The sequence below is a fragment of the Hemiscyllium ocellatum genome, chromosome 33 (genome assembly GCF_020745735.1).
Source record: "Hemiscyllium ocellatum isolate sHemOce1 chromosome 33, sHemOce1.pat.X.cur, whole genome shotgun sequence".
Taxonomy (NCBI): Eukaryota; Metazoa; Chordata; class Chondrichthyes; order Orectolobiformes; family Hemiscylliidae; genus Hemiscyllium; species Hemiscyllium ocellatum.
The window spans coordinates 6,315,311-6,340,183 of NC_083433.1; the positions used below are offsets into that span (position 1 = coordinate 6,315,311).

At 42.5% G+C, this 24,873-nt stretch overlaps 1 protein-coding gene across 1 annotated transcript; it reads left to right on the forward strand.

The window, feature by feature from the left end:
• The first annotated feature begins 12 nt into the window (after positions 1–12).
• LOC132831504 (ferritin heavy chain-like) lies at positions 13–16,574 on the forward strand. Its single transcript, XM_060849682.1, has 5 exons — positions 13–245; positions 5,016–5,493; positions 9,277–9,423; positions 12,293–12,418; positions 14,697–16,574. Exons 2-5 carry the CDS (start codon positions 5,392–5,394, stop codon positions 14,847–14,849), a joined length of 528 nt encoding a protein of 175 aa, XP_060705665.1. The 5' UTR covers positions 13–245; positions 5,016–5,391; the 3' UTR covers positions 14,850–16,574.
• The last annotated feature ends 8,299 nt before the right edge of the window (positions 16,575–24,873 follow it).

The following is a 24,873-nucleotide window of genomic DNA, read 5'->3' on the forward strand; positions in this document are numbered from 1 at the left end:
TGAGCAGCATCGGGGCGGGTCGCCATTTTGGATGTGGCAGGGCCTCCGCCATCTTGGGTATGGAAAGCCCTCGAGTTGCCACAAAGCTCCGCCATCTTGGATGTGGCGTCCACTCTCCTCTTCCCCACAACAACAGAAATTGGTGGTAAAATCTCAGCAGATCTGGCCGCAATGGTGCAATCTGGATGACAAAAATCTCATTTGTTTGATATGTCGAACTTGAAGCCGGGCCTCCTGGCTCAAAGGTAGGGATACTACAAGAGCTTTTATGGGTGTGCTTTACTTTGTGGCCCCACCAGTAAGAACATCTGTGTATCCAATTGAGTATTTACAAGCAAAGTTCATTATGAGCATATAGATTTACTTTAATTTAACCTTATCAGCCTGTTCAAAGATGTAATTACACACCTCTGGCACAAGTGGGACTTGATCATGGTCCAAGGATAGGGATACTACCACTGCACACAAGAGGGCCCCATTCCCTGTCTTTTTATTTTTCTTTGTCTTAGTAAACGAAGACACGTTGTGACTAGACTTTATTGATTTTTTTTCTCCACCATCAGGAAAGTACCTGTGTGGCATGGGTCTGCATTAGAAGGGCTCAGGTAATGAGTTCCAGCTGGACAGACCATTGCCTATTACCCAACAAACACATGCTCACTGAGCTCCATGTGGAGATTAATTAGTGATTCTCCAGGGGCCTTTATCACAACCCTAATAAAGAGCTCAGTGTTAAGACCTAGAGGCTGTAAAGTGCCTAAGGCACATTGTCAATCGTCAACTTTGCCCTAAGTGGTATGGACTAATTTTCTCCTTTTCGTAGCTAACATTAACATCTAATGACCATCCCGATCACTCCCTCACCACCATTGGCACTCCCTTTGTTTGTTGTTCTGGGCACCCTCACCATTTGTTCCACTTGCTTCTCCTCTGCCTCTATCAACAGCTGAAAAACCACCATCTTCCAACGAAGAGTCACACTGTACTTGCTACATTAACTGTTTACCTCTCCACAGATGTTGAGTTTTGCCAGCTATTTTTGATTTTATTTCTGACCTCCAGCATGTGTAGTATTTTGCTTTTATATTATGTTACTATTGGAAAAAGATGGGATTAGTTGATTTGATCTAACAGATCAGAACTGGCATGCCTATGTTTGCTTGTGTGCTGAATACATGATTCTGCAGTTTGTTTTAAGAAGACGGATCAGAACCAGAAAAACAATAATATAAAAACAAACTACTATACATGCTGGAAATCAGAAATAAAATCAGTAAGTCATGGAGAAACCCTGCAGGTCTGGCAGTATCTGCAGAGAGAAAGCAGAATTAACATTTCAGATCCAGAGAACTTCCTTCAGAACTATTTTAGAATGGGTGGATGTTTGAAGACTGTGTGCAGACAGAATGGAGTGGAGGACCTCTCTCTATCTTGTACAAATTCTGACTCCATTGAAGATGTGGGAGATCTCAACTCAAAGCAGGAAGTGCTAGAGAACCTCCACAGGTCTGTAGCATCTGTGGAAGAGAGAAACAGAGTTAACGTTTCCAGTCCGACATTATCCTTCTTCAAAACACCAGCGAAGTGTGTACCATCTACAACATGCATTACAGAAATTCACTTGGCTCCTTCAACATCTCTTGCTAAACCCATGACTTCCTCCATCTAGAAGGACAAGGACAGCAGAAAAATATATGAACACAACTACTTGAATGTTCCCCTCCAAGCCACTCACCATTCCAACTTGGAAATATATTGTTGTTCCTTAAGTGTCACTGGATCAAAACCCTGGAATTCCCTTTCTAACAGAACTACGGTGGTCCCTACACCCTAAGGACTGAAACAGTTCATGAAGGTGTCTTATAACCACTTTCTCAAGAGACAATTAGAGATAGACCAGTAATACCCGAATCCCAGAATGGATAAAAAGAATTGTGGCTTCCTTCTACACAGTAACCATTGTCTAATTCAATGTATGATATAATCTCATGGAGATTAATAGCTTGTCTTGATTAGAATAGAATTTTATGTATATTAAAGTTTTGAATTCAGTTTGACAAAAAAGATTACTGAAAATGCATTGCATTCTGATATTTATTTTTGTACTTTCCCAGTGCAATTCCACTGGATTCTCCCTGATTTAACAGAGTGAGTGTTCCTACCGTAGGATAGGGGTCCATTAGCTGGCTGGCTAGTTTACGAACAGAGTAATACTCACGTTGTGGGTTCAATTACTGCATCAGCTGAAGTTACCTTAAAGGTCTCTCTTTCCCAACTTCTCCCCTCGTCTGAGACGTAGTGACCCTCAGGTTAAACCCCCGCCTAATGACCGAGCAGCCCTATGGTCTGGTCATACTATAGAGACTTTACCTTATACTTGATAGAATGTTGAGTTTTAAAGGCAAAACAGAAAATAGAAGGTATGACCAAAGTATACAGTACATTGATTGTCCAATGTCTTATACAGAATGAAAGAATTGCTGTGGAGTGACCATTCAGCCCATCTTGTTTGTTCTCTAGGAGAAAGTGAGGTCTGCAGATGTTGGAGATCAGAGTTGAGAGTGTGATGCTGGAAAAGCACAGCAGGTCAGGCAGCATCTGAGGAGGAGGAGAGTCAACATTTTGGGCATAAGCCCTTTTGTCAGGAATCCTGATGAAGGACTTATGCCCAAAACGTCTATTCTCCTGCTCCTCAGATGCTGCCTGACCTGCTGTGCTTTTCCAGCACCATACTCTCGACTCTGCGCTGATTCTCTGAGCATCTCACTTTGTATCATTCTTCCCAACACATTGTCCCTTTATAAATAATGGTTTAGTTGTCTCTTGAATTTAATTTGATTAGAAATTATATGAATTTAATTTAATTCACTCTAGTGCCACTCCTTCCCCACAAAGTTTCCTCTTTAGATAATGATCCAGTTCCCATTTTGATTGAGAACAGAGAGTGCTGGAGAAGCTCAGTGGCTCCAGCAGCATCCCTGGAGAGAGGGATAATGTTTCCAGACCACTATGACTGTTCTTCAGAATGGAGTCATACATGTGCTGGGTTCCAAAGAAAAATCATACAGGACTCAAAAATTAACTTTGTTTCTCCCTCCACAGAAGATGCCAGACCTACTGAGTTTCTCCATTATTTTCATTGTGAGTCTCCAGCATCTGCAGAACCTGATCCAGGCAGTTCACTCCTGATCAGAGCAGCTAACTATTCAACAATGAACTTACAAATGATGAGTGGGAGTAGGCCACCCGGCCCTTCAAGCCTGCTCCAGCATTCACCATGACCATGGCTGGTCTGACTGTGGCCTCGACTTCACATTGCTCCCTTTGCAACACCCACCACCCCACCTTACTACACCCCGAAATCCTTGTTAGTCATGAATCTAACTATCTCCTTAAAAACATTTCACACAGAGAGTGGCGAGTGTCTGGAATGGGCTGCCAGGTGTAGTGGTTGAAGTGAGTGCAATTTAGTCATTTAAGAAACATTTAGACAGATACATGGATGGGATGGGTGTGCAAGGATATGGAAAAAATACAGGTGAATGGGACTAATTTAACGTGAAAACTGGGCAGCATGGACAAGTTGGGCTGAAGGGCCTATTTCCATGCTGTAGACCTCTATGACTCCTTTTCCACCTCATCTGGGGAAGAAAATTCTACAGACTCAAGACTCTCTTGAGAGAAAAACGTTCTTCTCATTTCTGTCTTAATGGGGAGACCCTGTATTTTTAAACTGTGTCCCCTCATTCCAATCTCTCAGACATGGAGAAACCTCCTTTGAGTCTCCAGCTGATCATGTGATTTCAGGACCTTTTATACTTTAATAAGTTCCTTGAAAGCGGAGTTGCAGGAAGACAGGAGAGTGAAGAAGGTGTTTGGTATGCTTTCTTTTATTAGTCAGTGCACTGAATATAGGAGTTGGGAGGTCATGATGCAGCTGTATGGGATAATGGTTAGGTCACTTTTAGAATACTGCATACATTTCTGGTCTCCCCCATATCAGAAGGATGTGGTGAAACTTGAAGGGTTTGGAAAAGATTACAAGGATGTTGCCAGGGTTGGAGGATTTGAGCCATGGGGAGAGGCTGAATAGGCTGGAGCTGTTTTCCCTGGAGCGTTGAAGGCTGAGGGGTAACGTTATAGAGGTTTATAAAATCATGAGGGGCACGGATAGGGTAAATTGACAAAGTTGCTTCCCTGGGGTGGGGGAGTCTAGATCTAGAGGGTATAGGTTTAAGGTGAGAGGAGAAAAAATTAAAAGGGACACAAAGGGCAACGTTTTCACGTAGAGGTGGTGCATGTATGGAATGAGCTGCCAGAGGAAGTGATGGAGGCTGGTATAATTACAATATTTAAAAGACATCTGGATGGGTACATGAATAGGAAAGGTTTAGAGGAATATGAGCCAAATGCAGGCAAATAGAACTGGATTAGTTTAAGATATCTGGTTGGCATAGACGAGTTGGACCGCAGGCTCTGTTTCCGTGCTGTACAACCCTATGACTCTAAGATCACCAACATCAAATATTAGAGGAAATTTTAGGATGAGTGAACCCATTGGGATAGACAGAGAGAGAGAGAGAGAGAGAAATTTAAAAAAAACGGATCAACACCTTTGTTAGGATAACTGACAGAAGACTGTCACACACAAAATGTTTCTGTTTCCCTGCTGATTTCAACAAAAATCATTCCTCACCTAATATGATACAAATAAAAATGTAAGAACTGGGAATAGGATAAGGCCATTCAGCCCCTTGACCTTGTGCTGCGATTGATATAATCATAGCTGATCTAATCTCAGCCTTAACTCCACTTTCCTGCTGTCCATAACCTTTCAACCCGTTACTAATTAAAAATCTGTCTATCTCCTCCTTAAATTTACTCAGTGTCTCGGCACCCACTGCGCACTCTGGGGGAGTGAATTCCACGGATTCATGACCCTTTGAAATAAACTTCTTCTCATCTCTGCTTTAAATTGGCAGATTTATTCCAGAACTGTTGACCTCTCGTTCCAGATTGCCGCACATGAGGAAACATCCTTTCAGAGGGAAAGCTCTGAAGATTCACCTGTCAGAGCCTTCCTGATGCGGACGAAACCACCAGGACAAAGTCAGAAAGCCACCGAGCCGATTTGTCAATCCTTCCCAAATCTCAGGCCATCTCACCGCCACTCCCTGCTGTTCACACCTGAGCTGCTTGATTAGTTGGAAGATCTGTCACTCAATAAGCATGTAGCAACTTGAAGGGAGAGTGGGCTGTGCCTGAGCAATAATATAAATTCGGGGGCACCTGCGACGTATTTTCAGATGTTGACTCTGAATGCCTGGAGCAGCTGTTCCTGAGTCAATACCAGCTCTGAGGATTTGACCCTGTTTTAAAGACCGGTTCAGCATGGACCATAATATCCGCCTGAATTATCACAAGGACTGTGAGAGTGCTGTCAATCGCATGATCAACATGGAACTCTACGCCTCGTACGTTTACCTCTCCATGGTGAGTTTTGAATCTAAAGCAAATTCCAAACCTGTCAGGAATTCATGTTGGTCTTTTCAATCTGTACCCTCCCCTTGAAGGATCAGTGGTAACTTGAACAGAAAACAATTTTTTGATATTTTTCCTTAGCTTAAGTATGGAAAATAGTTCCTTCCCCCAGTCTGTTGCATGAAACGACTGAGTTTATTGACCTTTTGTTGTACTGCTATATGTCTAAGATGAAGAAGATGAGACTAGGTGTGGGCATGGATGGAGTCGGAAAGACTGATGCTCTAAAATTTTTATTTCTTTATTTTTCTAATTTATTCCTATGAACTATAATGCTGAACTATTCCTTTACTTTCCTAATTTTTTTCAAAGTCATAGAGATGTACAGCACGGGAACAGACTCTTCAGTCCAACTCGTCCATGCTGACCAATTATCCTAAATTAACCTAGTCCTATTTACCAGCATTTGGCTCATATCTCTAAAACCTTACCTATTCACATACCCATCCAGATGCCTTTTAAATGCTGTAAATGTACCAGCCTCCACCACTTCCTCTGGCAGCTCATTCCACACATGCACCACCCTCTGCGTGAAAACGCTGCCCCTCAGGTCCCTTTTAAATCTTTCCTCTTTCACCTTAAACCTATACTCTCCAGTTTTGGACTCACCTACTCTGGAAAAAGACTTTGGCTATTTACCCTATCCATGCTCCTCATGACTTTATAAACCTCTATAAGGTCATCCCTCAGCTTCCGACACTCCAGGGAAAATAGCCCCAGCCTGTTCAGCCTTTGCCATAGCTCAAACCCTCCAACTCTGGCAACATCTTTGTAAGTCTTTTCTGAACCTTTTCAACTTTCACAACATCTTTCAGATAGGAAGGAGACCAGAATTGTATGCTATATTCCAAAAACAGCCTAACCAATGTCCTGTAGAGCCACAACTTTACCTCCCAACTCGGATACTCAATTCACTGACCAATAAAGTCAAGCATACCAAGCGCCTTCTTCACTATCCTAAACACCTACAATTGTACTTTCTAAGAATTTGACTTTAAGTATCTGTACTTTTATACCTAAGTAATGCAGCACTTTAATTGTACTCATTTGAGTCCATGTGACAATAAAACTAATTCAATTCAATAATTTCTGGGAGTACAACTTCCAATCATTAGGAATCTTTAACGAGCTAAGACTGTATTCTCAGGTGTGCAGTTTAACACTGTCTTCAATGTGAAATCGCTTTAAGAATATTGTATGTGTCCGATCTAACTTGACTAAAAAAGCCTGGGGCACCTGAGAACTTGACATTTGGGAACCCTCTCTTAGCCTTTACTAAAACAAAGCAGGAAAACTGAAATAAAAACAGAAATTGCTGGAGATCTCTGAATGCATATATGAATAGGAAGGGTTTAGAGGGAATATGGACCAATTGGAACTAGATTAGGTTGGGATATCTGGTCGGCATTGATGGGTTGGACTGAAGGCTGTGCTGCCGTGCTGTAAATCTCTATGATTCTATAAGAGCTGAAACGATAACCCTGCTTTCTCTCTACAGCCAGACCTGCTGAGTTTCTCCAGCAATTTCTGCCTCAGCCTTCATTATTGACCTACCCAAAGCAGCTGAAATCACCTCCAAAGTTTCAAATGTCAATAAGCAAACTGAAGACTGATTTTTAAGCTTCATTAATGACTGTTGGTATGACAGCTGAATGAAAATGCCTTGTAAATAATGAAATCGGACATATGTTTATCGCATGATTTCCCAAACCAGTGAATAGGGACGAGCACGTATTAGTACAATGAAAATAATGGATTGATTCTGACAAAATGATAACAGATTATAAGCCTCAGTAAATTGAAGGGAGCTGAGGCATTTCTCTTCCAATATGTGATAATAACCAACTGGCCATTAAAACTGGGACGCGACTGACAAAATCCTGATTCTAAAGAGACTTTTTTTCTCAATTATGTCACAATCTGAGGGAAACAGCTCCACTGCCACTCCCTCACCACCCGACGCCTGGAGGAAGAACGCTTCATCTTCTGCCTCGGAACACTTCAACCCCAGGGCATCAATGTGGACTTCACAGTTTCCTCATTTCCCCTCTCTCCCACCACCTTACCCAGTTCCAACCTTCCATCTCAGCACCATCCTCATGACCTGTCCTACCTGCCAATCTTCCTTCCCACCTGTCTGCTCCACCCTCCCCTCTGACCTATTACCTTCATCCCAACCCCCATCCACCCATTGTACTCTTTGCTACCTTCCTCCACCTTCCTCTCTGACCTATCACCTCCATCCCCACCCCCATTGTACTCTTTGCTACCTTCTCCCCAGCTCCCCCCCCCTTTATCTCTCCACTATGGAGGCTCCCTGCTCCTCGGATGCTGCCTGACCTGCTGTGCTTTTCCAGCACCACTCTAATCTAGACTTTCCTTCTGCTGATGCCTAATGCAAAAACCACTTGACTCAATGATAATAAAAAATGGAGGAATTCTTTTCCCACCCAGAGGGTGGTGGGGGTTGGGAGGTGGGGGTAGGAGGAGGTCTGGAATGTACTGCCCAGAGGGTAATTGAGGTGGGAAGCCTGAACCTTTAAAACAGTTCTTGGATGAGCATTTGAAGCGTCACAACATTAAAGGCTGTGGGCCAAGTGCTAGAAAGTGGAATGAGTTCAGATTTAGTCTATTTTTGACAGTACAGACTCAATGGGTTGAAGGACATCTTCAGTACTATATAATTTGATGATTGTATGATTCTAAGATAAGGATTAGAAGCTGCATTAGAACAAAGGGGATGGTAGCGTAGTGGTAATGTGTAAGGTTTGTGAAGGTTTGTAGCTCAGGTTGAGGTTTAGGGTGTAAGTTTGCTCGTTGAGCTGTAGGTTTGATATCCAGGCATTTCATTATCTGGCTCGGTAACATCATCAGTGGCGACCTCCAAGTGAAGCGAAGCTGTTGTCTCCTGATTTCTATTTATGTTTGTCCTGGATGGGGTTCCTGGGGTTTGTGGTTATGTCATTTCCTGTTCGTTTTCTGAGGGGTTGATAGATGGTATCTAGATCTATGTGTTTGTTTATGGCGTTGTGGTTGGAGTGCCAGGCCTCTAGGATTCTCTGACATGTCTTTGCTTAGTCTGTCCCAGGATAGATGTGTTGTCCCAGTTGAAATGGTGGGTTTTTTTCATGTGTGTAGTGCTAATGTTGCAGGACTAAGAATCCAAAGACCTGACTCAATGGTCTGGGATGTGAGAATCAGGCCAAGATAAACTGGGAACAGGGTAATAAGATAGCAATATATTTTTGACAGTACAGACTTGATGGGCTGAAGGGCCTCTTCTATACTGTATGATTCAATGACTTCAAGTACTATCACAGATTGACTTCAATTGATGAATAAATCCAAGCTAAAATGCTATTCTAAGTATTAATGACCATCAAACTGAAATTATTGAACCATCTGGTTCACTCCTGCCTCTCAGGAGGAAGAAATCTGCTATTTCTTCATGGATTGGCTTATAGGTGACTCCAGCCTCACAACAATGTGTTTAATTCTCCTTAACACCACATGGACTGTAGTGGTTCAAAAAGACAGCTCACCACCACTTTCTCAAGGGGCAATTAGGGACAGGCAAAAAATACTGGCCATTCTTAGTGACATGCGTACCCTAAGAATGAATAAAATAGAATCCCTCCGTATCTTTCCCATGCTGGCAAACAGATAATCACACTTTGGAAACCCGTTAAATTGATTTTCCTTTCATTTCACCCCATCCTGTCCTCTGTTCTGCAGTCCTATTACTTTGACCAAGGATCTATTGCCCTGAGCAACTTTGTGAAGTTCTTCAAGAAGCAGTCAGACAAGGAACGTGAGCAAGCGGAGAATCTGATGAAATTCCAGAATCAACGAGGAGGTCACATCGCCCTGCAAGATATCAAGGTTAGCCTGTCGAAAGCAACCAATAGGAACAGATTTGTTATATACCAAATGTTGCAAACTTAATGTCTATTAAATTGGGGACGGTTGAGAAAAGACTAATCAGGATGTTGCCAGGGATGGAAGGTTTGAGTTATAAAGTAGGCTTGGATTTTTTTACTGGAGTGTAGGAGGCTGAAGGGTAACCTTGTAGAGGTTTATAAAATCAAGAGGGGTATAGATAAGGTGAATAACAAAGGTCTTTTCCCTGCTTTAGGGGAGTTCAAAACTGGGTGGGTGGGAGGGGTGGCATATTTTTAAGGTGAGAGAGGGGAAAGGTTTAAAAAGAACATGAGGAGCAACTTTTTTATACAGAGTGGTTAGTGTGTGAAATGAACTGCCACAGGAAGTGGTGAATGTAGGTACAGTTACAGTAATTAAAAGACATTTGGACAGGTTAATGATTAGGAAAGGTTTGGAGGAATATAGATCAAATGCTGACAGGCGAGATTAGTTTAGTTTAGGAACACGGTTGATGTGGACTAGTTAGACCAAAGGGTTTGTTTCTATGCTGTATGACTGTATGGTTCTGTAACAGTAGCTTCGACAAAATGTTGCTGGAAAAAGAAACAATCAAGATCTGCACTACTAAAGGTAAAGAGTGAATCCATTCACTTGTTTCAAAGGGTCCAAAACAAACTAGCTATTGACATCATGTTGTGATTGTACAGGACATTGGTTCGGCTAGTTTTGGAAAACTGCATTCAGTTCTGGTCTCCCTGCTATAGTAAAGATATTCAGAAAAGATTTACAAGGATGTTGCCAGTTTTGGAGGGTTTGAGCTATAGGGAGGGGCTGAATAGGCTGAGGCTGTTTTCCCTGGGCCGTCGGAGGTTGAGGGGTGACCTTAAAGAGGTTTATAAAATCATGGGGTGCATGGATAGGGTAAATAGATATGGTCCTTTCCCTGGGTGGGGAGTCCAGAACGAGAGGGCATTTGTTTAAAGTGAGAATGGCAAGATTTAAAAGGAACCTAAAGGGCAACATTTTCACGCAGAGGGTGGTGCATGGATAGAATGAGCTGCCGGAGGAAGCGGTGGAGGTTGTACAATGACAACATTTAAAAGTATCTGGGTGGGTACGTGAATAGGAAGGGTTTTGAGGGATATGGGCCAAGTTCTGGCAAATGGGACTAGATTAGGTTAGGACATCAGATTGGCATGAATGAGTTAGGCTGAAGGGTCTGTTTCTGTGCTGTATAACTCTATGACTCTATGATTGTATAACTCATGCTGTTTTACATTCAGCTCTGGAAGAATTCTTGAACAAATCCATTCTCTATTCATTACTCCATCATTCTGAGAAGGAATTATCACATAGGGGCAGATGGAATGCTCTTCTGAGATTAGGACATTAACATGTTGCTTTAGCAGTAGCCCTGTGTTGTTTCTCATAGCCTCATTCTCTGTTATATTTCAACCCAAAGCTCCACATTAACTCGGCATCCCCTTAGTGCATGTGCTACATGAGATGTTTGTGTCCAATTAACAACAAAGTGAGAAAGGAAGGTAGGAACAAGAATAGGCCATTTAGACCCTATTCTGCCATCTAATGACAGCATAGTTGATCTGTGGCCTAACTCCATCTTGCAGCTTTGGCCCATATTCCTTAATATCTTTGCTTAACCAAAAAGCCTTCACTCCCATGTTACTGCCCATTGTCTCACTCTCTGCAAACTTACTGCCCATCAAAAAGCTTGCTGGAAAATTGTGTAAGATTCTGACACGAGAAACAGGAGCAAGAGTAGGTTATTAAGACCCTTGAGCCTGCTCTGCTATTCAATAAAGTCTGGACTGATGTGATCCTGGTCTTAACTCCTACCCACTCCCTATATTCCTTGACGGTTATAATTAAAAATCTAACTCAGCCTTGAATGTATTGAATGACCCTGTCTTCATTGCTCTTTGGGATAGAGAACTCCCGTACAAGGCGAGACATCTGTGACAATGCCATCACTTTAAGAAAATTATTTTGTCCTTGGTTTTTTTCAAGAGGGGTCATAAAGGCAGAGGTGCCGATATGTCTACTTTAACAGTGGCAGGGGAGTGGCCAGTACTCCCGGTTCAGGTTTTTTCTAGTTTGGTTTAGTTGTAGCAGAGAACCCGCTGGTAGTTGTAGCAGAAATTACCACAGTGCAAAAAAGGTTCAATGTTTCAGCAGATGATCCCTGCCTGACTTTTCTCTCTGAAATCTCTCTTGCCTGTAAGAACCTGTGTTTGAGTTTACCTTTTACCAAGGGGTGTGGTTATGGGAGGTTACAGATCAGCTCATTGGTTAGGTTGTTGTATCTAGTGGTTAATGAAGGGCTTTTGTCCGAAATGTCGATTTTGCTGCTCGTTGGATGCTGCCTGAACTGCTGTGCTCTTCCAGCACCACTGATCCAGAAATAAGTTTTCAAATAGTTAAGTCGTTCTAAATTCTATTTTCTTTTGTTCGTGTTTCAACTGTAATGTTTAAACAAATTCTGTTTCACTTAATGCCGAGTGGTTTGACCAGCTGCATCAAATATCCACTATACACCTGCCTTTAAAATAAGAAAACATTAGGGTCTAGGCTACCTTCTTGAAATATTTTGAGGGGGTCTGGCCTGGTCTGTAAGACATACTTTCAGCACTCACCCTGTCCAATTTATTTTGTGATGCTTCTTTCAATAAAATCACCTCTCATTCTTCTAAACTCCAATGTGCACTGGTCCAAACAGCTTATGGTTTCCTCATAAGACAGTCCTTTCATCCCAGGAATTGATGTTGTGAAGAATAACTGGATAGTTAGATTCCAGGGATTCCCTATGCGTTCTTTGTTTGTCCTGATTATCACTAACTTTTCTCTCTAGAGACCAGAACAAGATGACTGGGACAGTGGTCTGCAGGCAATGCAGTGTGCTCTGCAGTTGGAGAAGAACATTAACCAAAGCCTGCTGGAGCTGTACAAACTCTCGAAGGATAAAAGTGACCCTCATGTACGTATTCAGTAAAAGAAATATAACCTAAGTTTGTTGGGTTGTTGGAATTCAACTTGTAATGTGTTGGTGGAGAGAGATTGAATTTTTTTTGCATAATATTGATATTGTAACGGTCTCTGAAAACCGTGTTAACATGGATGGTCAGGAAATAGAAATGCTGCAAGTGTGCCATTTGGAAAGGCCTCACTATTTGTGACAAGTTTGGCTGCTCCTACAGGCTCAGAAGCTTTCGTAACTACAAGTGCTGTCACGTCTCTTTTTAACTGAATGCTTGAAGCCCTTCCACTCTCTTTGGCTTGCTGCTCCATTCAGATATGTCAACTCAATCCTTTCAGACAAAGAGATTTAGAGTTACTTGCAGACTTGCCAATCATGGCCCCTTTAGTGGTGACAATGATGTTTGAAATCACTCAGTTTTTGGAAGGAGGATATGTTTTGGTGGATGCCAGTGGTTAATAATCCCGGAGGTGGCAGGATTATTGCATGAGGACAGCTTGAGGAGCCCATGCTTCCTATGTGGTGGCTCAGTGGTTAGCACTGCTGCCTCTCAGCGCCAGGAACCCGGGTTCGATTTCAGCCTCGGGCGACTGTGTGGAGTTTGCTCATTATTCCCATGTCAGGGTGGGTTTCCTCTGGGTGCTCAGGTTTCCTCCCACAGTCCAAAGATGTACATGTTAGGTGAATTTGCCATACTACATTGCCCATAGTGTTCAGGGATATATAGGTTAGGTTCATTAGTCAGGGGTAAATGTAGGGGAATGGGTCTGGGTGGGATACTCTTCGGAGGGTCAATGTGGACTTGTAAGGCGAAATGGCCTATTTCCACTCTGTAGGGATTCTATGATGATCTCCAGTTCTGAAGAACGAAAGGTGATCTCATCGAAGAAAGCAGTGTTCTTCCAGGTCTCGTGAGGGTATGAACAGGAAGGATGTTTCCTGTGGCTGGAGGACGGTGATCTAGAATCAGGAGACACAGCCCCAGACTAAAAGGACATTTAGGACTGACAAGATATGAATTTCTCCATTTGCAGAGTGGTGGAATTCTCTCAACCAGAGGGCTGTAGAGTCAAGCCAGCGGAGTTCTATAAATCTAAGAATCTTTAAAATATCAAGTGAGATAAATGGTGTTGAGGTAGAAGATTAGCCATGGTTTAGTTGATGGAGGAACAGAGGGGCTGAATGGCCTACTTCTGCTCCTGTTTTCTACACTCCTGTGAACCTACAAATGAATAGAATGGGCCTGTAGAGATTGATTAGAAAGTGATTATGTTATTTGGAGTTAGAAAAATGAGAGACAAGTCTATTGAAACTTATAGAGTTCCTAGAGAGTTTGATAGGGCAGATACAGAGAGGCTGTTCCCCTGACTGGAGAGTCCAGAGCCATGGATTATAGGGTCACAGTAAGAGGTTAGTTGAGGAGACATAAAGGATGCTTGCCTTTATCAACCATTGCATTGCTGTTAATATCTGGAAAGTCATGTTGGAGCTGTACAGAACTTTGGTTCGGCCACAGCTGGAGTACTGTGTGCAGTTCTGGTCACTTCACTATAGACTAGACTAAAGGGGGTGCAGAGGAGATTCAACAGGATGTTGTCTGAGATGCAGCATGTCAGCGATGAAGAGAGGCTGGATAAGCTTGGGTTGTTTTCTTTGGAGGCAGAAGGTTGTGGTTGTGGTTGATAGAGGTGCGTTCGTTTATCAATAACATGGACAGGATGGATGGAAAACAGCTGTTTCCTTTAGATGAAGGGTCAATAATGTGGGGGGCATAATTTTAAAGTGAAAGGCAGGAGCTTTAGAGGGGGATTTAAGGAAAACCTTTTTTTAATCTAGAGTGTGGTGAAGGTCAGTAATGCGCTGCCTGGGAGAGGAGTTGAGGCAGGAAATCTCACAACCTTTTAAAAAACAGTGTTTGGATGAGCACTTGAAGTGTTCCAACATTCAAGGCAATGGGCCTGGTGGGAGAAAATGGGACTCGAGTAGGTGGCAGTGTATTTTCCTGTAATGGGCTGAAAGGCCTCTTCTGTATTGTTTGATTCTAAGATGGGAAAGTGGACTTATGTAGAAGCTCATCGTGATCTTATTGTCAGGTGGGGAACAGAGTCAGGTGAATAATTCCTGTTCTTTTGCTCACGTTCCCCTTTGCTCAAAATAGGGGACAGTAAACAAAGTCGTACAACTTGTCCTTGCCTGATACACTAGATTTGCTTTAACCTTCAAAAGCAGTCGATGTTTCATGCATAGTAAAAAGTGGTTATATCTCATTCTCTTCCAGTTGTCTAACTTTCTGGAGACCCATTACTTGGAGAAGCAAGTCAAGACCATCAAGAAACTTGGTGACCACGTCACTAACCTGCATCGTTTAGGTGCCCCTCAGAATGGCATGGCTGAATACCTGTTCAACAAGCACACTTTGGGGGGAGAGTAGACCATGCAACACCAGACTCCTCACACCCTCCAACTCATTGACAGCATCTATTTCTCAAAAAATTCTCCAGAGCCTGAAGACATTGTCTGGTTCTAGAATTCTCTGTCGTTTGATACCCATTAGAAAACTCCTCACTGTTTGCCAATTTAGTTTAGCAGCTATCATTGCTGGATTGCCAATGTGTACAACTCCTTTCATTGAATAACTAGGCAGCAGAGTAACAAGTTCCTGACTTTGACTAGGGTAATAACTCACTAGAAGAAATTTTTCCAAAGGTCACAGATGGGTTTGGAACAGGAAGAGGTCGTATGGCCCTCCGAGAGTCTCTACCACTCATAGAGCTGTACAGCACGGAAGCAGACCCTTCGGTCCGACTCGTCCATGCTGACCAGAGATCCTAAATTAATCTAGTCCCATTTGCCAGCACTTAGCCCATTTCCCTCTGAACCCTTCCTATTAATATACCCATCCAGATGCCTTTTAAATGCTGTAGTTGTACCAGCCTCCACCACTTCCTCATTCCATACACACACCAGTCTCTACATGAAAAAGTTGCCCCTTAGGTCCCTTTTAAATCTTTCACCTCTCACCTTAAACCCATGGCCTCTAGTTCTGGACTTCCCCAAAATGAAGATGTCTGCATGCAGCTGCTCCCTCACAACCTGACCTGTTCACAAGGACATGATTGCCAGCTGGTGGCTCCTAAATGATTCTGCCCATCCCTTGTCATCCTCTCCTACTATATGTCAAATTAAATCAAAATTGTTTTTTGTAGCATAGAAATTGAACACTGATGAAGACTTCCTCAACAAACCTTTTCATCTTTCATTCACAGTTTGCAAAAATACCAATTTAAAGGGCAAACCTCAACAAGAGGAGAATCCTAATTACTTGACAATTAATTGCAATGGAACGAGGTGTTGCTATGGAGAATGCACTATTTAATGTGATTGGCAGCTAACTGCCAGGCTCTGTCTGAATTTTCAACCAAAATAGGTGACAAATCTTTACTGATTCATTTCTCAGAAACCAATCAGATGCAAGCTGCCTGGTCCAAAATTTAAACAGAGGCTGACAGTTAACTGTCAGTCATCATTAACTCGCACATTCTCCATGGAAACCGCTCTACCAATAGGTGTCCTCTTGTCAACCAATTAGTACTCTCCTCTCATGCAGTATAAATATTGGTTTTACTTGTGAATTAGTATTTCTTGCAAATGATCCTTTTGAGTGCAAGACACAAAGCATTGAGAAAAATGTGTCCTTTTTCAGCAATCAAAATGGTGACACAGCAACAGACCTTCAAGTTGTTTACCTCCCCTCCCCTCCCCCAACCATGGAACCTGGCCAAGGCATTTGAAAATCTCGGTACGTCCAGACTCTACTCTCTTTTCTCCCCCACCTCCTCTAGTGATTTCCTGGGATCTGGAGCTGCTCCATTTCTGAAGTACAAGGTCAAGTGGTAACTCAACAACTTAGCACCGTGGAACTCAGCTGACCTGCAGGACCCCACTCTGAGCACACCTTCTAAACTGGCAATTGGTAATCTTCCAACTCACCTGCTTTCATTCTTACATAGTTTTCTCAATACCAGTTGTTTGAGCACTGTGTAAAATTGGGATGTTCATTCTGTGAGAAATCCCTAACCCTTCAATAGTGATGAAGCACTCACTGCCATCGCATGTAATTCAAAAAATTTAATCAATAAAACCAGACCATGCACAATGTTGTTGGAGTATTCTGTAAATAGGACCAGTCACTGTAAATGCTTTTAATCATCTCTCAGTAGCTTGATAAGGTAGAATATCTCCCTGACGTTTTGTTGCAATTACTTGTGACTCTCATGAATCATAGTATTGTAGATGACATTAACAGATGTGTGAAACTGGGGATCGTCACTGACTGGGATTGAAGCGATTTGGGGGAATTGGGTGGGAATGTGGAATTGAAGCCTGAGATCAGTCATGATCATGCTAAATGATGGAGCAGGCTTGATGGGCTGAATGGTCTCCAGCTGCTTGCATTTCTTGCCTATTCTGACCCCTGTTTGTAAGTTGCAGGATACAAGGTGCAAGTAAGTGGAGATTGGACACAAGGTTCAGTGCTAAATCAGATCTTAATGTTGACAATTCCAGTGATTGTGTTCCAGTGCACTGGTGCAACCTGAGTCCTCAAAGTGAAACTGTGTTTATTTAGACTTGAACCTCCACACTGCCTTTTGACCTAGAAATTGGTTCTCGATTTATTTAGATTATGGTTAGTTCAATATTAATTCAACATCATCACTTCTCACTTCTTTACTTCATTAATCTCTTTGAAATGATACAGATACAGCCAGTTGGAAGGGAATTGGTCTCATTGATCTATTGAATTGCATGGATATTAAACAACACAGAGACCATCCCCACAGCTCCAGATATCTTTAAGGCACAAATGAACCATCTGCCGCTTACTTAATCAACAATTCCTTCTGCTCCTTTTCTCCATTCTGTATTTATCCATCACCACATTAAATGCCACCCCCTTGGTATCTGGCAGAAGAACCTTTTCTCCCAGCCTGTACAATACAATTACTAACTCCAATGACTGGGGCTACTGCGCAGGTTCTGTGCATCACTGTGGCTGTAGCACACAAAGGTGCCTTGAACCATTTCCATACTGTAAGCAGGAAATTATCGATTGTTGTGAAAAACGCAGTTGGAGCAAATGCCTTTTGAAGAGGAAATCTGCTTGGCTTGTCTAACCTTCCCTATTGGTGATTCCAGGCCCATGGGATGTTTCCTAATTGTTCCTAAAGTGGTTTTGAAAGCTGCTCAGTTAGACACACCTTCTGAAGGGCAGTTAGGGATAGGCAATAAATGCTGGTGTTGCCCATTGTCCACTCTGGATCAACACCAGCCAACACAGTGATTACAGTCTCGATTGTGAATGCAATCTAGGTCTGTATTTGTCACTCAGTCAATTTAACACTGCAGCATCATGTCATAAAATTACAACACAAAGCTGCCTCAGACTCCGATGTGGTATTATCCACGGTGATGAGGGATAGTTACAGTAACTGAGGGGGATCTGTCCCCCTTCCCTGAACTTCCAGCTCAATGGGTCCTGCTTCAGTGATGGTTGTTCATAGATTATGCTGCCAATGGTCTTCAAACATGTGTATGTTTTCTTCTGAAAGTTAGTATCCTGACCAGGACCCTCATGACTCTGAGATCATCCAGGCAAAAGTGAGGATTGCAGATGCTGGAGGTCAGAGTCAAGATTAGAGTGGTGCTGGAAAAGCACAGCAGATCAGGCAGCATCCGAGGAGCAGCAAAATCGACATTTCAGGTAATGTCATTCCTGATGAAGGGCTTTTGCCCGAAACATAAATTTTCCTGCTCCTCGGATGCTACCTGACGTGGTGTGCTTTTCCAACACCACTCTAACCTTGACTCTGAGACCATCCATCCAAGGGTCGTATAGATACAATACATCAGTTTCACTGTCCTCCTGGCTGTTTTTAATTTAGTAACTTTAATAACCACGGTGATCAGGCAGCCTTTTAACAGCCTTTATCAGCAGAACAAGCAATGCCTGGTTCTGTCCTGCACAGTAGGCTATTGGTCCTGTGAAGTTGGCCACTTCTCCCCCATCTCCCTTGTAGAGACTTAACCATTAACCATTCTGGTACGCAATGTTGGAATTCAGATGCAGACAAGTCATGACACAACTGAGCCTACAACACTCATCGCATGAGTACATATAATACAATTCAGGCAAGAATGAGATAGTGCATTGACTGCACAGTCCTGGTTGAAATTCCACCGTACAGAAACAAACCCTTCAGGTCAACTCGTCCATGCTGACCACATTTCCCAACTTAAAGTAGTCCTGCTTGCCAGCATTTGGCCCATTTCCCTCCAAATAAATTCTCTCATCTCCCTTTCCTATTCATGTAACTGTCCAAATATCTTTTAAATATTGCAACAGTACTTACATCCACAGTTTCCTCTAGCAATTCATTCCACATACAAACCATCCTCTGTGTGAAAAGGTTGCCTCTCAGGTCCCTTTTAAATCTTTTCTCCTCTCACCCTTAAAATATACCAACTAATTTTGAACTCACCCACTCTAGGGGGAAAAAAACCTTTGCCATTCACCTTTTTATGCCCTTCACAATTTTACAAATATGTATAAGGCCACCCTTCAGCTTCTATGCTCCTGGGAAAGAAAATCCCAGCCTATCCATCCTCTCGTTATAATTGAAATCTCTAGTTCTGGCAACATCCTGATAAATCTGTTCTGAACCTTCTTCCTATGGCAGGTGACTAGCACTGTACACAGTATCCCAGAAGAAGCCTCATCAACATGTTGTACAACTTCAACATGGCGTCCCAACTCTTACACTCAATGATCTGAGCAATGAAGGAAAACATGTTAAACGTCTTAACCACCCTGTGTCCCGATGATGCAACTATCAAAAAACTATGCACCTGAACCCTTGGGTCCATCAATATTCTAGGGTTTATCAATAACCTGAACTGACCAGCCAACAATCCTGCAACTCACCTCTGACTCCTTAAACCCTGTCCACCATGTACAATGCTCAAGTCAGGTGTGTGATGGAATACTCCCCACTTGTCGAGATGGGTGCAGTTCTAACAACACTCAAGAAGCTTGACACCATCCAGGATAAAGCAGTCCACTTGGTTGGCACTAAATCTACAAACATCTACTCCCTTCACCACCAACGCTAAGTAGCAGCAGTGTGTACTATCTACAAATGCCCACCACAGAAATTCACCAAAGCTTGTAGACAGCACTTTTTAAACTCATGATCATATTCATTTAGAAGGACAAGGACAGCAGATACAATGAACACCGTCCCCTGCAAGTACCCTTCCACATTCATCCTGACTAGGAAATATGTTATCATTCCTTCACTGTCACTGGGTCAATTCCTGGGAATTCCTTCCCAAACATCACTGTGGGTCTATCTACAGCACTTGGACTGAATTGGTTCAAGGGACTACTAATCATCACCCTCTCAAGGGACAATTAGGACTGCAAATTTGTTGCCCAGTGATGCTTACATTTCTTGAATGAATACATAAAAGAGGAGGAGAAATGGAAACATGATCCTTTAGCCTATAGCTAGAAGTGTAATAGGCCTTTCTGGCTATTTGCAACACAGGATCCTTAAAATGTTTAGACAGTAGAGATTAAAAGACAGAGAAACTATCTATTTGCTTTTATAGATGTATTAGAGCTGCTGAAGATCAGCATCTATCAAAACAAGAATTTATTGTAATGTTGGAATCCAGCACTGCCCACACTGTGTAATTGTGCACCTAATGCACCCTTAAACAAACATCTGGAACACCCTGGGTAGATTCATTGCCACCAGTCCTCCTTGTTCCTACTAGAGTATGATACCAGTACCAAAACCCATATGGTGTAAGCCATTTGGCCCATTGAGCCTGTTCCACCATTCAATGAGAACACAGAACACTTTCCTGTCTTTTCCCCATAATCCTTGATTTGCTTACTGATGATAAAAACAGTCTATCTCAGCCTTGAATATACTTAACAACCCAACTCTATGATAAATAATTGCACAGATTCACTACCTTCTGAAGGAAGGAATTTCTCCTCATCTTAGTCTTAAGTATGAAACGTCTTATTCTGGATGATGCTTTCCAGTCCTGGACTTTCTCGTAAGGGCGAACAACCTGTCAGCACCTACCCTGCCAAGTCCTCAAAGAACCTTGCATGTTTCAATAAGGTTGAACCTATCTTCTGCAGTTTCTAGTTGCAGATTGGAAGCAGTAGGAGAATGCAAGATGCTCCAGCTACTGATGAATCTATAGATTTATAGATATGTTTAATGTTCTGATCTTCAGAAATGCACAATTAACTGAATACCATTCATAGTTGGGCTTACTACATGATCATATATTGACTTGAAATTGAGGAAGGGTTGAGATTTAAAAGATAGGCATGGGGTTGGAAAATTGTCTGACAATGGATTTATACATTGTCCCTTCGTTCCCGAGTGTATTTTCAAAATCACAAGGTTATACAGCACAGAAGGATTCCACTCAGATAATTTTTCGTATTTAGAAGCTTTACAATGTACTACTCCTTTTTGCCCTTTCCCCAGTGCTCTATATTTATCCTTTTTATCGTAGTATCTAATTCCTTTTAAAGTTCCTGTTGAATCTCCTTCCACTGCCATTACAGACAAACGTGTTCCAAATCACAGCAACTCGCTGTGGCAAAAAAAAACCCACACCTCAACTCTTGGACTATAATGACAGTTACCTTTGGTAACCAACTTGTCCCTCAATGGAAACTTCCTCATTTATTCCTTCAGAATTTTCAAGACCACTTAAATCTCCCTCTTAACCTGCTCAAAAGAAATCCTCTTCCCTGGTCCAAAGTCCCTTGTCACTGCTATCATTTGGGTGAAACTCAAGTGCACCCTTTCCAATGACTTGACATCATTCCTGAACCATATTGGACCCAGAGTCAGTCAAAAACTCCAGTTGAGGCCTAAATTATTGTCAGTTCCATTTGTTAGTGGTAGCCTTCCTGAGATCCACATTCTTTCACCTTAAATCATTCAACTTTCCAAAACTCTTATGAGATCAGAAGATTACTCTCTCCTCATTTTAAAAGCTGCCATTGCACTTGAATGTCAAGTCAATTATCACCAAGGCTCTGATGTTTGGGTTTTCAGCAGTAAGTCTTTGTGCTTAATCTATTTGATGATTGGAGGGAGTTGCACTTAGGTTAATGGGTGGCAGATATTCAGAATTCACTGTACTGATTTTTCTGTCATTTGTCCAAGTCTAGTTTGGAGCTATGAAAGGAATAGGGTGGGGTATCCTTGGCAAAGCCAAATATTTGTTGTCCACCCGCCACCCCCCATTCCAAATTGCCCTTGAGTAGAGTGGCTCACATGGCTATTTCAAAGTGTAGTTAATGGTCAACCACATTGCTGTGGATTTACAGACACAGCCAGACCGGGTAAGGACAGAGCAGTCACAACCGCAATGAGATTTTTAAAAATGGCAATCAATGTTAGTCCCATGGTCAGCATTCCTGAAACTAGCTGGCCAAGTCCATGGTTTCAATTTATGAATTAATTGAATTTCCCATTGTCTTGATGGGGATTTGAACATGTCACCCCAGATCATGAGCCTGGATTACTTACTCCAATAATATTACCACGACCACTCATACATTATTCTACAGCATGCTGAGTCTGTTACTTTTGAATTGTGAATTGTATTCTGAAATGGCCCTGATAGATCTGAGACAAAACAGAGTAACTGCAGAGAAATAGATCAATTGGCCCATGTAGTTGGTACTAGTATTTCCCTTGCACCCACCAGCATTCTCATCCATCTCACATCAGACGTTTTCTAGTCACTGTACTCGGATAGGAGGAATGAGCTCAGACCTTTGATGGCTCAGAGTTAGCAGAAACTTGAATTTCTACTCTCCTTCCCCCTTCAATTCATCCATGATCTTCACCTCAACTGAAGGCAAATAGGGAGAGCAATGAGGTAAAAAGACATTGAGAGGGAAAGTATAGCAGTAAAAAATACTAGCTGGAAAAGATTGAACAAACAGCTTATATAGAAGCTGATTTCTTTACTCAAAGCCCAGAGGTTCCATCTGCTTGTCAAGTCAAATCACCCTTCACTTGCGGTGGAGCCTTTGTGAATGGAATTTACATAGGTCAGATGTTTCAGGGTGTAACCTTTTTTAAAAGATCAAACATAGATAATTATTGAAGTGCTGCTCTATCCTGTATAAAGGTCTAATTGCAACACTGATGTGCTTCGGGTTATTTTACAAACGGAGGAACCATTCCAAGTGCAAACTAATCGGAAAGTGATTGCTCAGTAGAGCAGAATGCCTGCTGACAAGGTATCTGGGAATCTGTTCGGACCAACTCGTGAACAGAAACTGGAGTATGTATATTTGGTGATCCTCAAAGACTAAGGACAGTTGCTGATGATTGCAATGTTCAACATTATCTTCAGAAACTGAAAATTGTCAGTATCCTGATGCAGTACGACATGGACAACATCTCATCTTGGAATGATAAAGTGCAAGCAAAAGGTCACATTGGGGCAACCCAGTGGCTCACACTACTGCCTCACAGCACCAGAGACTGGGGTTCGATTCCACCTTCATGCAACTGAGTGAAGTTTGCACATTCTCCCTGTGTTTGTGTGGGTTTCCTCCCATATTCCAAAGATGTGCCAGTTAGGGTGGATTGGCCATAGGAAATGCAAGGTTACAGGGATGGGACAGGTCTGGATGGGATGCTCTTCAGAGGTTTGGGGTGGACCTAATGGGCTGAATTGCCTGCTTCCCACTTTCTGGAAGTTATAATTTCCCCTTGGAGAGAGAATCAAACTATCTGTGGAAGGGTCACAGGACCTGAAACATTAACTCTGATTTCTCTCCAAGATGCTGCTAGAACTGCTGAACTTTTCCGGCAATTTTGTTTCTGGTTTCCAGCATCCACAGTCCTTTTGGTTTTTAATCTAACCATCTTCTTTTCAAATTCAAAGGTATAATACACCCACCAACATCCCTATTGTTACGACTGACCAAACCTGAACCAACCTGATGTACCTACAGTATTGAAGAGCAACTTAGAGACAAGGAAATCTACAGCAATGACTCGCTCCTGGAATATTTTGCCACCATCTAATCCACTTGCTTGGATGAATACAGTTCCCTCAACACTCAAAGACTCAGGCCATCGAGGACAAAGCAGTCAGCACTACATCCACCACTTAACTTCATCACCAGGACAGAGAGAGACACAAGTGTACAAGCAGTTACTAAAGCGCCTTCAATTGTGCATTCATTGAACAAAATGAGAGATACATGGAAACTCCACTGACAGTTACATATTGACTTGGAACAGTGTTCCTTTTGCATCACAAGGTAAAAATCTGATACTTCCTAACAGAAGTGTGGCTGCCCTTATCCCTATCCTACCCGAGGACTGCAGTGGTTCAAGGCAGCATCTCGCCACCGTTTCACTTGCAACAAATGATGGCCCAGTCAGCAAAACCTATGTCCCATGAGCAAGGTTTAAAAAAAATCCCTTTGACCATGACACCATGGCAGCTACACCTAATGTTACTCCACCCAGTACGGGGAATCCATCCCCAGTGTCACAGCCTGAGCATCCAAGATGGAACCAGACCCTCCACTGCCTGGAAAGGAAGCCATCACCCCATCATGGTTAATAATAAGATTGCTCAAATCCCAACAAAAACACCTTGGATGATGTGGTCATCTGTGTGAGAGAGGGGAGTGAAATAACTCCACAGAGGCTGGTATCCCAGCATCAAGTAACCTTTTCATGACACATGGAAACTCCTTGCTGTTGGTCTGGCTTCCTCAGAGCCAGCTCTCCAATCGAACAGAACCCCAGACACTCATGCAGGGCTGCCTGATTGGACTAGTTAACTGCCCCAAATCAGGGAACTCATTCTGAGGACAACCTGGCTGACCATGTTAACACTACGCTGAGCCACAGACAAGGACTGCCAAGATTATAAAGGAAGTTTGGCATCTATTGCATGGGAAAGTAACGGTTGTTGTTTTTTCCCTCCGATGGGGAATTTCAAGTCTAGGGGACACATTAAGGACAGAGGAAGAAGATTTTAAAAAGACTAAGGGGCAAACTTTTTACTCAATAGTTTGCATGTGGAATGATCTTCCTGCAGAAGTGGTAGATGTGGGTACAATTACAACATTTAAAAGATATTTGGATAAGTTCATGAATAGGAAAGGTTTGGAGGGATATGGGCCAGGAGCAGAAGGGTTTGGTTTGGGATTGTGTTCGGCATGGATGTTTGGCATGGACTGGTTGGGCCGAAGGGCCTGTTTGTGGTGTCTGACTGAATAACTGACCAAACAGATGAAGAACAGAAGTAGGCCAACCAATCCCCTGAGCTCTATCAGAAGCAGCAAGATCAAGGCTTGTCTTCTGATGAAGGAT